This window comes from Podarcis erhardii (genome assembly GCF_964252035.2).
Source record: "Podarcis erhardii genome assembly, chromosome: 4".
NCBI classification, from domain to species: domain Eukaryota; kingdom Metazoa; phylum Chordata; class Lepidosauria; order Squamata; family Lacertidae; genus Podarcis; species Podarcis erhardii.
The window spans coordinates 57,015,504-57,029,419 of record NC_138508.1 but is presented as its reverse complement, the minus strand read 5'-3'; the positions used below and the strand labels follow the sequence as shown (position 1 = coordinate 57,029,419).

At 44.7% G+C, this 13,916-nt stretch overlaps 1 protein-coding gene across 1 annotated transcript in view; it reads right to left on the bottom strand.

The window, feature by feature from the left end:
- Positions 1-11,412, bottom strand: part of BACE2 (beta-secretase 2) — a 39,788-nt gene extending 28,376 nt beyond the window's left edge. The window contains exon 1 of the mRNA XM_081859369.1: positions 11,074-11,412. Within this exon, the coding sequence (XP_081715495.1) occupies positions 11,074-11,397 (324 nt within the window). The 5' untranslated portion in view covers positions 11,398-11,412. The remainder of the gene's footprint in view (positions 1-11,073) is intronic.
- Positions 11,413-13,916: the final 2,504 nt, after the last annotated feature.

Here is a 13,916-nt window from a genome sequence, read left to right as displayed (position 1 = left end):
TGTGCCAAGGCCACCCAACAGACTCCAGGAGTATTACAGACTGTTAAAAAGTTGGCCTTTCAAGCACAGTAGATCCTGATGTATTCAAGGTTTAACAAAGCAGTCCTTTGCATTTGTTTGGCACATCAGAATCTGAAGTACAACAGACTCTTTACAGCTGGTGTTAAAGAGTCAAACTTCTATTCCTTCTGTTATGTCAGAATGATGAACAGCAGCCTACCACAAATCAGAACAAAGATTTTCACCAGTAAGTGATCGTTCAAAGAGCTGAAAATGCGCTCTTGTAACCTGTTAACACTCTAAACCTTATAAAAAAGGGGCAGGAAAACAGTATCAAAGCGTAACCAATCCACATTAGTAAACAATGAGTATGTGTCAAATGTAAGTTAAATACAACCATGTGAAAAGTTTTGCATAAAAGGATGCTTGCATCATGCCATGTTTGTAATCACTTGGCAAATGCAGACACACCACTATGACCAAAGCTAATATTTATTCCATCCCTGAACTACTACAACTAACTATAGCACTGATTCAATACGACAGTAGAATGAAGTATACTAATGAAACCAAAACATCATAAATTCAAAACTACACATTATATTTGATGCACTTTATATGCTATGTAAGAAGTCTATATAATTCTAAAAGCACACTCCCTTTTGGCAATATTCAATACTTGTTTTATATATAGCAGTTTTTTAGTTTCTGCTGCTGCTATATAATTTTGTTGCGTATCGCCAACAAGCTATTTCACTTGTCAAAGTCTTTGTGAACAAACAAAAGGCCAAGATATAATTCTTTGAAATGCTGATCTTTCTTTACTAAATTTAAATGCCACCCCTCATCCCAAGGGAAACCAAATGTTTGAAATCACAAAGATAACCCATTATTTTTAAACCATCATCTTGACAAAGCCATTTTAATACAAGGATCTTTTGATTATTTCACTCTTATTTTGTTTGACAGTAACTTAGTGAATAATTGAAATTTCATCTTTTTTAAAAAAAGAAAAAAGAAAAGGCTAACATGTGGGAATATCTTAGTACTAAAGGTAGAATTTGTGAGTGAGGTAGAGGTTGATGGAGGATAAGAAAAAAAGGGTGTGTTGGGAACACATGGACCAGTTCTTTCTATTTTATTTTCCAACATTAAAGAGCCAAAGCCAGTGTTCAAGTTTACACTCGTGAAAGTTCCTGGAATGGAAGAAAAAACAAAATCTGCTATTACTTCATGCCAACATTTGTGCTCTGAATGCATGAAGATTGATGTGGGAAGAATGTTATAGACATGATGACTGCTGGGTGGATTCTCTAACTATTTGGAAGCATTCAAAGTAGATCACCACCTCGATCTTTTAACATACCATAAGATTCAGCACATGGCTTCAGAATACTAAACTATGGGAGCAAAAGGAAGGAGAATTCCCGGCCCACTCTACCCACAAAGCATCTCCCTTAAATAAAGTCTGAAAATTGGGGCAGGGTGCTGCTCTGGAAGAAAGTTATTTGGGGAGAAATCACATGGAGGCAGCTTGCACAAAAGGTGCACGGATTGCAGACTGAAATAACAGTAGCCCTAAGCATCAATCTGAGGGATGTGGGTGGTGCTGTGGTCTAAACCACAGAGCCTAGGGCTTACTAATCAGAAGTTCAGTGGTTCGAATCCCCATGACGGGGTGAGCTCCTGTTACTCTCTCTCTGCTCCTGCCAACCTAGCAGTTCAAAAGCATGTAAAAATGCAAGTAGATAAATAGGTACCACTCTGGCAGGAAGGTAAACAGCATTTCTGGTTTGCCAGAAAGGGCTTAGTCATGCTGGCCACATGACCCAGAAGCTGTACGCCGGCTCCCTCAGCCAATAAAGTGAGATGAACACCACAACCCCAGAGTCATCCCCAACTGGACCTCACAGTCAGGGGTCCCTTTACCTTTAAGCATTAATTCAGTACCACCAATGCTAAGCAAGCTTAATCCTATTTCCCATGAATGCAAATATTTTGTTGCCAATACTGGAGGACTGTGGTGCTGTAACAATAATAAATAAGGAATGTACATTAAGGGTAAAAAAACAGACTCCCTGGAAAAGACCCTGATGCTGGGAAAGATGGAGGGCACAAGGAGAAGGGGACGACAGAGGATGAGATGGCTCAACAGTGTTCTCGAAGTTACTAACATGAGTTTGACCAAACTGTGGGAGGCAGTGGAAGACAGGAGTGCCTGGCATGCTCTGGTCCATGGGGTCATGAAGAGTCGGACACCACTAAACAACAGACAAGTGGAGCTTCTTCATCCACCCCGCTGGTCACCCCCCCCCCGAAGTTTATATAGCTACTGTCCTACAGTTAGGAACTGCATATTGCAAAGGACTATTAGAGTTATTTGTAAAATAAAAGGCTTTCAAGAAAAAAAAAAAGCTCCATTCCACAAAAGGCTTCTTCAGTACAAACTCCCATTTATTCCAACAGGCTTCAGAATCCTGGAGGACATTCGGGATTACACAGTTTAGCCTTATCATCTGACTAGTCATCCTGCCCAATAATGCATCCCTTAATCACATGAGATCCCATGATACTGTTGAAAACTTTTCTCAGCAATGAACTCATGTGCACTTGCAAAGAAAACTCACTGCTTTAAAGGATTGATATTTGAAGCTTAGATTGTGTTTAACAGCAAGTTACATTTTTGATAAAACTTTCCTTTATGTGGAATGATGATCAAGTATTTAACCCACCAAGAAAGCTGGGTGCATTTGAGAAAGGAGGCAAGTTGCCCAGTCTCTTACCAGCCAGCGAAAACAATATTTTTAGAGATATGCAAGTAAAGATCAGAGCTTTATTTTATAGGTTATAGTCCAAATAGCTACTCAGAAGTTAACCACATTGGAGATTATCCCCAGTCAAGTGTGTATCTAGAAAGCTTTATTCAAGTCCTGTCTTTCAGCCTCAGCTTCACATCTGCAATATGAGCATATTGGTGCCGATCTACTTTACAGTGTTGTTGTAAGGATTACTGAAACAATGTGAAACGTTTCAAACACTTAGGAAGCACTAAATAAATTATACGTCTTATTAATGTCCTCTAGGGGAAAAGAAGTGAAAGCCATATACAGTTGTACCTCGGGTTAAAGATGCTGCAGGTTACAGACTCCGCTAACCCAGAAATAGTACCTCGGGTTAAGAACTTTGCTTCAGGATGAGAACAGAAATTGTGCGGTAGCGGGAGGCCCCATTAGCTAAAGTGGCGCTTCAGGTTAAGAACAGTTTCAGGTTAAGAACGGACCTCCAGAACGAAATAAGTTCTTAACCCATGGTACCACTGTACAAGTACTTGGCAGTGTTAAGGGAAGTCACAACAAATGCATAGAGGACAATCCTGATACCTCCAGGATTAGAGACTGCAAGCCTCTATATTCCAGGTTGTGGAAACCACAGCATGCTCTGCTTGTGGGATTCCCAGAAGCATCTCTGGTTGGCCACCGCTGGAAACAACTGCAGGACTAGACAGGCCTTTGGTCTGATGCAACAGCACTCTTCATATATACTGTAATATATTTCAGTTTCATGCCATTCTTCTGTGCTTTTTTCTATCTAAAAATATTGCCTGGACCTATAAACAAGGAATAATTTTAAAATAATGCATTGATCTCACCATGCATAACAGTAAAGCAAGAGTTAATACACGTTCTCACTTATTTTCTTCTTTGCCTGCCTTTTGCCAGAATAGCAAAATGTGCAGGAAATGAAAGCAGTAATGTGGAAAGTGAACTTTGTTCCCTTTCTAAACTGGTTTTTTTTTTTTGTTAGTCCTACATTTACACAGTATCAGCACACACCCTGATATGGCAGCAACGTATTTGCAAAAAGAAATATGACTTCACACAAGGAAGTGTAAGTTAGTTCACCACAGGATGGAATTAAGTTACAGTTCTCAGGCCTGAATTTGGTTGCAGCATTTTCCCCAACCTTGAATACTTAGGTAGAACAGCTAGATCTGAATGTAAAAGGCATGCAAATTGAAACCAGTTCAAAGAATGTACACCTTTAGGCGCCAGGCAAAAGTGTTCCTTTTTAACTTTGGTTGATTTGATTGACATCCTATGCCCTTTTAAAACATGGTGGGGTTTTGGGGGGGTGTTATTGGGTTTTTTATTTATTTTGATTATGCATTTTGTGGAGTTATATTTTGATTTTATTCTGTGAACCGCCCTGAGACCTCCGGTATAGGGCAGGGGGTGGGGGTGTACATAAATAAATAAATAAATAAATAGTCCTCTAGCAACTGTAATTCTGTAAAAAAAAAGAAAAGAAAGAAAGAAAGAGCTCTAAGAAACAATACTCACAATCTTCCTAGAACTTCCCAGGCTCTTTGAAAGAAAAAATATTAGAGAACAAGCAAAAATTTCCTGCCAGTTTTGCTTTCTGGTGTAGACATGAAAACTAGAATATCAGAGAGCTGCAGAATATGGGATTTATGCCAAACACCCCCCCCCCAATGTTATTTTTGATGTTGCACAATAAATCTGCTATTGATTTCCCAAATTTCTTCCCTTAAAAGCTGGGGGTGGGGCGGGGCAATGGGTAGTTAGGCTTTATCAGAGCAGCACACTATAAAGGGTGATTTAACCTTTCCCCAGTTGCACCCCTCCAGCTGCTATTTGCACCAAAAGGATGGAGACTAAAGGTAGTGTTACCATATATGTACTTTCCTGTTACAGGGAACAGTAACTGTTTTAGGAAGGGTTAATTTTATCAGGAAAATGGCACACAGAAAAGGTTAAACACCCATTAATGCTGCTACCCCAATCCAATATAAGGGCCCCTGAGGCTATTTTAAAATATTAGGAGATCTTTTTCCACCCTTAATAGGGCAATGGATTAGGCTGAGATCCATCAGGTTTTGTTGGTGGGAAACCATGCTGGTGTTCCCCAAGGAATCTGACAATTCTGCCAAATTTCCTGCAATTGTGGCATTTTAAGTGCTGAAGGCACACAATGTTTGTTCATGTTCAAACTGTGTATGCCTCTTCCCCCCACCCCTTGCAGTCGTGTCAGTTCCTCATACAGTGATATGAGTGGCACCAGAAGGCACAGAGAAAAGCAACATATGGCATGCTCAGAGGAGTCCTTCCTGTCTGGGCAAGCCCATACTCATATTTGGATGAATTATAACTTAACTGTTGTTGTCAAACACACATTTCGGCTCAAAGCTGTCAGTTCCTTACTATTTCTGATCTGTTTTCATAGGTAGGCAGCAAACCAGGTTTCTTCTGACTGTGGCCACACAACCATTTCCAAGTCTCGCCTTTCACACCATTAACCCTTTGGCATATAGATGCTTGCAACAAAACAATGCTTCAGTGATCAGGGAAACCATTTTAAAATGGCATCGTGTTCCAACAGCTACTTTGAGAATCTGCTTCGACTGATGCTACCACATTATATATTAATCCTATATAGTAAATAGTGAGCACATTCTCCAAATATGGATCCTTGAATTACATAAGGATTATGCAGTATCCACACACAATGGGGAGGTAAAATCAGCAGGCTTGGGCACAAACACATGCAAACAAAAATCATATAGGAAAAACCCTAAGGGGGGAAACCACAAAACAGCTCAGTGGTTATAGAATGCTGACTGTTGGGGCAGGATGGGAAAGAGGGAGTGCTGAAATGGAACAGAATATCCTGAAACAGGGCATGGCTGGCTGGCTGGCATCCTGAACTTTACACTGCAGTATTTTGTTGCTTCTCAGTGCTTATGCACTGTCAAAGCAGAACATGCACTGAACCTAGTATATTACATTGATGTGTCACACAGGTTTGTGGGGTTTGGGGAAAGGGGTAAAGATGTTAAGAGGCATTTTGCATAAAGCAGATGCCACAGATATCTTACTCCATGAGTCCTACACCAAGGATTCCTGGACTCTAGGCATAGCAAGCTTCTCAAAGTCAAGAAAGAAAGGTTTAACTGCCCTTGCCAATACAGTATAGGAGAAATGCTTTGTGCCCCTTGTGTTCAGAATGAGTCTAGGTCAATAAATGGAAATAAGGTGGCAAGGAAAGCACTGCATGGAAGAAAATGCCCTGCAAAATGCAACAATACTCAGTGTTTATATGGCAGTAATTATGTCAGTAATATTGTTACCACCATCATGTAAAGTGAGGATTTTGCCCCATTGGCTAGACTCAAGGCACAAGGATTTTGTTAGCAGCCTTCAAATCCGTGCAGAGTTCTACTCACTGAAATGGGCCTCAAAAAAACCTTCCAAGTCAGCCTACCCGCATGGGATATGAGTTGGCCATATTCTGCCTACAGACAGGATTAAGATGTGTAAAATGCTTAGGGGGTGGGGAAGAGAGAGAAAGAATGTCAGGGACAGACAGACACACACTGTCAACAGGGGAGGCCCTCCTCATACTTCAAGAGTCCAAGTCGTAAAACTCTAGGCCCCCCCCCCAATGGAGGTAACTAAGAGAACATAATATAACAAGCAGTCTGGCCACGGTAATGAGCTACAGAAAGATACTTTTGATCAACATTTAGGCAACAGCATATGATACAGTTTTATTACATTAACAGCCAAGTCTCCTTTCACAACACAGCATGGCATTCAACTCAAGTCCTACTGGCTCAGCATTGAAGTTAAAGGACATGACCAACTTAGGCAGTGATCTGTGGGCTTGACAAGATGTCTCGGGAAGTGTGCTGTCTCCCCGGGGCTAAGATCCAAGATGTAACTGAACGACTGCAAGGAATCATAAAACCCACTGACAAATACCCCTTCCTCTTGGTTCATGTGGGAACCAATGACACTGCAAGCAATAGCCTCCAGAAGATCAAAAGAGACTATGAGGCTCTGGGCAGGAAATTGAAGCAATTAAATGCACAAATTGCCATCTCATCTGTCCTCCCAGTTGAATGACATGGCCCAGGGAGAGAGGGAAAAATAGTGGAAGTGAACAGCTAGCGTCACAAATGGTGTAAACAGGAACAGTTTGGATTCTTAGATCACAGACTGCAGTTTCTTGAAGATGGACTTCTGGCAAGTGATGGTCTGCACCTCACAACGCTTGGGAGGAATGTTTTTGCCAAAAATCTCAGAAACCTCATCAGGAGGGCTTTAAACTGACTAATGTGGGGGAGGGAGACAGTGCTCCTGAAGGTAGGAGTCTATCAATTGATGAAGATGATCATCCAAATGTCATAGACCAAATGGAGCAAACAGCATGCAGACCTAGTGGTGGGAGGAAAAAATCCTTAAATAAGAGACACGGGGGAATGATTAATGGACTTCAATGTCTGTACACTTCAATGTCTGTACACTTGGTATCTGAAGAAGTGTGCATGCACACGAAAGCTCATACCAAGAACTGACTTAGTTGGTCTTTAAGGTGCTACTGGAAGGAATTTTTTTTGTTTTGTACACTAATGCGCAAAGCATGGGAAATGAACAAGATGAGCTTGAGCTCTTGGTACAGCAAACTAAATATGACATAATAGGCATCACTGAAACCTGGTGGGATAAGTCCCACGATTGGAATGTAATAATGGAGGGATACAATCTATTTCAGAGAAACAGACCAGACAAGAAAGGAGGAGGAGTGGCGTTATATGTCAAGGATGTGTATACCTGTGAAGAGATCCAAGATTTAGAACCTCAAAGCCAAAGTGAGAGCATTTGGGTCAAAATTAAGGGAGAGAATAACAGTGACCTCATTGTGGGAGTTTACTATAGATCCCCAAGCCAAACGGAGGACATAGATGATGCCTTCCTGGAACAGATGGCCAAGCATGCAAAAGGAAGGGAGATAGTAGTTATGGGGGACTTCAATTACCCGGATATTTGCTGGATGTCAAACTCAGCCAAGAGCATAAGGTCAAACAGATTCCTCACTGGCCTTGCAGACAACTTCATTGTCCAGAAAGTGGGAGAAGCAACAAGAGGAACAGCCATTTTAGATCTGGTCCTAACCAATGTTGATGACCTGGTTAGTGGGGTAGAAGTGGAAGGATCATTAGGCGCAAGTGATCATGTTCTTCTGAAGTTTACTATACAGCGGAAAGGAGCAGCCAAGCATACTAGGACTCAATTTCTTGACTTTAAGAAAGCCAACTTCATAAAACTTAGGGAAGTGCTGGGTGAGATCCCATGGACAGTAATACTAAAAGGAAAGGGGGTTCATGATGGCTGGGAGTTTGTTAAGAGGGAGATAGTAAAAGCACAACTTCAGGCAATACCAATGAGACGGAAACATGGAAGGTGCCTAAAGAAGCCAGGGTGGCTATCTAAAGAACTTTTAACTGAGTTAAGATTAAAAAAGGATGTGTACAAAAAATGGAAAAGGGGGGAAACCACCAAAGAGGAATTCAATCAAATAGCCAGCACGTGTAGACACAAAGTCAGAAAAGCTAAAGCACAGAATGAACTCAGGCTTGCTAGAGAGGTTAAAAGCAACAAAAAAGGCTTCTATGGATATGTTCGTAGCAAAAGGAAGAACAAAGAAACAGTGGGGTCACTCAGAGGAGAAGATGGTGAAATGCAAACAGGGGACACAGAAAGGGCTGAACTCCTTAATGCCTTCTTTGCCTCAGTCTTCTCCAATAAAGAAAACAATGCCCAACCTGAAGAATTTGGAGCAAATGATTCAGCAGAGGAAACACAGCCCAGAATAACTAAGGAGATAGTACAAGAATACTTGGCTAGTTTAGATGTATTCAAGTCTCCAGGGCCAGATGAACTGCATCCAAGAGTATTAAAAGAACTGGCAGATGTGATCTCAGAACCATTGGCAGTCATCTTTGAGAATTCCTGGAGAACAGGCGAAGTCCCGGCAGACTGGAGGAGGGCAAATGTTGTCCCTATTTTCAAAAAGGGGAAAAGAGAGGACTCAAATAATTACCGCCCAGTCAGTCTGACATCAATACCAGGGAAGATTCTGGAGCAGATCATTAAGCAAACAGTCTGTGAGCACCTAGAAAGGAATGCTGTGATCACCAATAGTCAGCATGGATTTCTGAAAAATAAGTCATGTCAGACTAACGTGATCTCGTTTTTTGACAGAATTACAACCCTGGTAGATGAAGGGAATGCAGTGGATGTAGCCTACCTTGATTTCAGCAAGGCATTTGACAAGGTGCCCCATGATATTCTTGTAAAGAAGCTGGTAAAATGCGGTCTTGACTATGCTACCACTCAGTGGATTTGACTGACCGAACACTCAGCTGACTGACCGAACCCAAAGGGTGCTCATCAATGGTTCCTCTTCATCCTGGAGAAGAGTGACTAGTGGGGTGCCACAGGGTTCTGTCTTGGGCCCGGTCTTATTCAACATCTTTATCAATGACTTGGATGATGGACTCAAGGGCATCCTGATCAAATTTGCAGATGACACCAAACTGGGAGGGGTGGCTAACACCCCAGAGGACAGGAACACACTTCAAAATGACCTTGACAGATTAGAGAACTGGGCCAAAACAAACAAGATGAATTTTAACAGGGAGAAATGTAAAGTATTGCACTTGGGCAAAAAAAATGAGAGGCACAAATACAAGATGGGTGACACCTGGCTTGAGATCAGTACATGTGAAAAGGATCTAGGAGTCTTGGTTGACCACAAACTTGACATGAGCCAACAGTGTGACGCGGCAGCTAAAAAAGCCAATGCAATTCTGGGCTGCACCAATATTAGTATAGCATCTAGATCAAGGGAAGTAATAGTGCCACTGTATTCTGCTCTGGTCAGACCTCACCTGGAGTACTGTGTCCAGTTCTGGGCACCACAGTTCAAGAAGGACACTGACAAACTGGAACGTGTCCAGAGGAGGGCAACCAAAATGGTCAAAGGTCTGGAAACGATGCCTTATGAGGAACGGCTAAGGGAGCTGGGCATGTTTAGCCTGGAGAAGAGGAGGTTAAGGGGTGATATGATAGCCATGTTCAAATATATAAAAGGATGTCACATAGAGGAGGGAGAAAGGTTGTTTTCTGCTGCTCCAGAGAAGCGGACACGGAGCAATGGATCCAAACTACAAGAAAGAAGATTCCACCTAAACATTAGGAAGAACTTCCTGACAATAAGAGCTATTTGACAGTGGAATTTGCTGCCAAGGAGTGTGGTGGAGTCTCCTTCTTTGGAGGTCTTTAAGCAGAGGCTTGACAACCATATGTCAGGAGTGCTCTGATGGTGTTTCCTGCTTGGCAGGGGGTTGGACTCGATGGCCCTTGTGGTCTCTTCCAACTCTATGATTCTATGATTCTATGAACATCCACAGGTTCTCCTTTCATAAATCTATGGTGCTGTTGCATTTGGAGGATGGCGCTCCATTCCAATAACCAAATCTCAAGCACAATTTCTGAGAGCAGGAAAAGTTGCAGGCGGAAAAGGAAATCAACATATTGAGGAGTACAAAGCACTTTCTTTCCCTGCAAGCAAAGATGAAAGCATCTAAGATTCGTTTGTTGGGGAAAAGAAAAAGGACATGGGGGGGGGGGGAGGCAGCGCTTGATAGAAGTTTTATGAAGTTATGCATAACCTGTACAAAAATCCCTCTCTTCTTCCATAGCAGGAGAACGGGGTCAGCCAATATAAGGGAATGGTCGCGGAACAGAAAGAAGTTCATTCTTCAAACCCTCCAACTCCCACCCGCCTTAGCTAGCATAGCCAATGTTCAGGTATGGGCGCTGCAGTTCAAAAATATATGGAGAGCAGATCCCTGGACTAAGTGGGGGGGGGGGGGGCTTTGGTCTGATCCAAAGAGGCTCTTTTACTGTTCTTCTGCAGCTCCCAAAGCTCCTCACAACAGCCTATGGTATTGTTGCGCAATTCGTCGTAAGGTATCCAGACTCAAACGCCGCCAGCTACTTTGGGAATCGGAATCCCCGACAGAGACAAGAGGAGGGGAGAGGGAATCCATCCCGCTCCTAGATGATGCAGCGAGCTCCTTGACAGGCATTCAATCCATACCTGCTCCTTTCTCGAGGGGCGCCCGACATACCCGCCCCCCAACCGGGGGCGTCCGCCTTCTACCCGCCCGCGCGCCCCCCTCCGGGCACCCGCGTCCCCGCGTACCTTCTGGGGCGGGGTGCCGAGCAGCAGCTCGAGGTAGTAGCCGCGTCCCGAGTCCCCCTGCAGGTTGTCCACCATGGCCAGAAAGTTGACGGCGCCGCTGGGGTCGGAAGCCAAGGCCAAGCCCTCCGCCTCTTGCTCCCGCTCCGCGCTGCCGCCGGTCCCGTTGCCGCCCCGCGGCTTCAGCGCCCCAGGCACCGGGACCAGCGAGCCGTCGGGGGCGCTCGGCGGAGACACGCGCAGCGGGAGGCGGAAGGCAGCCCGGCCTCGCCCGGCGGCCGCGGCCACCAGGAGCAGGAGACACCCGGCCGCCAGCGCCCTGCCCATCCCGGCGCCCGGCGACGACTAAGGGCGAGAGCGCGGCTGGCTGCGAGCGCGAAGAGGCGAGGGGACGGCGGTGCCTCGACGCCCCGGGGTCATCTCGCCCTCCCGGGGTGGGCTTCGCTCCTGCCTCGCATGCCTGCCTCCCTCGACGAACCTCGACACCCCCGGGCTCGTCAGGAAAGTTTCTTCTGGCCAAGGCGGCGCTTCAGAAAGTCTCCCGCCGCCGCCGCCGCGGCGCGCCTCCTCCTCCCTCCTCCCTCCTCCTTTTTCTTTTCTTTTTTTCCTGTCCTGCAAACAATTGCCAAGTAACTTCCCAAACCAAGCCGAGCAGCGGATGTGACGGGATTGGAAATTGCTCGCAGGAAAAGTCCCCCGAAGGGCGGCCAGCTCCGCAAACAACCCTCCCCGCCGACGGCGGGGCTCCGTCCGCGCCTCCTCCACGCGGCCAATCAACGCGTTGCAGAGGGAAACGCGGGTCTCCCGCCGAACGGCGTTGAGGGGCGCGGGGGGGGGGCAGGCGTTCAAGTGGGGAGGGGAGAAGAGGGAGAGACCAGAACATCTTTCGGGGTCTCTCCTTTCTTCAGCAGGGCCGGCTCGACCCTTAACTAGAGTGAGTGGGTCGCCTCGGCCCGCTCACTTTGGGTGTCAGGAACGGGCAGCAGGTGAACAATTAAATAATTAGCAAAGTGCTTGCAATTTTCTTGCCAGGGCAGCGAAGAGGCGCTTGTGGGAGGTTTCTGTCTCCAGGACCAAAATTAGACTGGGCTTGGCAATTTGCTGCTCCACCTCGGGTGGTAAAATGCTTTGTTATTGAACCAACGTTTGCGTAAGAGTATTTAAGGCTTCCAGTTACGCCCGGGATTTCTCATAAGCTGCTGGAAACACCGCAGTTGGGGTGTTTTTCTTCAGACATTTACTACTCTTGCGTGAAGACAAGTGGTTCCAGGAACTCTCCTTAATCTTTCTCAGAGCTTAGTTTGCACCTTCGTTTACAGCCCTGGGAAGGGTGGAGGTCGCTCTGATCACAACCAAGGAGGGGGGAAGATACGGATTAACCCAGGAATGGAGAGGCCCTCCAGATGTCTGTAGACTCCAACTCCCATAATTCTAGCTGTGCTAGCTGGGGCTGATGGGAGTTGGAGTCCAACAACATCTGAAGGGCCACAGGTTCCCCACTCCTGAAGTAACTACAGTGGTACCTGGGTTTAAGAACTTAACTCGTTCCGGAGGTCTATGCATTTGTTGTAACTTCCCTTAACACTGCCAAGTACTTGTACAGTGGTATCTTGGGTTAAGAACTTAATTTGTTCTGGAGGTCTGTTCTTAACCTGAAACTGTTGTTAACCTGAAGCACCACTTTAGCTAATGGGGCCTCCCGCTGCCGCCGCGCAATTTCTGTTCTCATCCTGAAGCAAAGTTCTTAACCCGAGGTACTATTTCTGGCTTAGCAGAGTCTGTAACCTGAAGCGTCTGTAACCTGAAGTGTCTGTAACCCAAGGTACCACTGTACTGATAGTCACCACCACAAATAGGGGATTAGTGAGAATTGGGAAGGGATTATTGGTTAATTATAAGACAGTATTTCCAGACAAACTAGAACTCCATCACATTTTTCTCTAACATTAAGAGCCAGCTTTGCCTACCCACAGTTCTCACTTCTGGAATCTACAATCACTGCCATATGTATAAGTTTCATATATACTGTATTTTTTTGCAGGAGGTAAAGTGTTCCATGTGGAACACAAAATGCAGGAAACATGGAAGACTGGGATATGCTCTTTACCTCCGTAGAAGCAGTTTTGTTCATGTTTGTTCCACCTCCAGGAGAAGTCAAGCCGCTTTGCCTTGTGAACTATTGGATGCATGAAAGAGGGGGGGGGGAGAGAAAGGCTTGTTTCACAACACCAAATGATTGAGGTTGTGTGCCTGCATATAATTTACCATTTGTTTTTCATTGCACAAGAGTCAGGCATGATAATCACTTCTTCCTACTGCACATTAAAATCCATCCCTGTATACCTCCATTTCTGTAGAGTGTTCACCTCACCAAACAGGCAGTCCTGAAAACACTTCACTTAATGCAGTTGTTATGAATAGCTGAGGCCACCCATCCTGTTAATTACAGGGGCCAGATCAAATGAGTACAACCAGACACTGCCATGAAAATAGTGACTGCTTCCCTTTCTGTTTACTTAGGAAATGTAACATATTGTGAAGCCTAACTGACCAGAGGCTGTCAGCTCCAAAGCACTTATCGCAGAGAATTCCTAGTGCATTAGGATTGCCATTTCTAAATCAAAATAGCCATTATTTTATTTAGAGGTTAGGAAAGGGAATATGTGGTAGAAATGTTTTGTCTGGTATAAACTGCAAGTTTGTTGAATGATAAAGCTGTGATCTGTACAGATATCAGGAATGGGAAACTGACCCTCCAGTTGTTATTGGACTAAAACTCTCATAATCTCTGGCCATGGTAGCTGGAGGTGGTGGGACCTGGAATCCAACAACGCTGAAGGGCCACG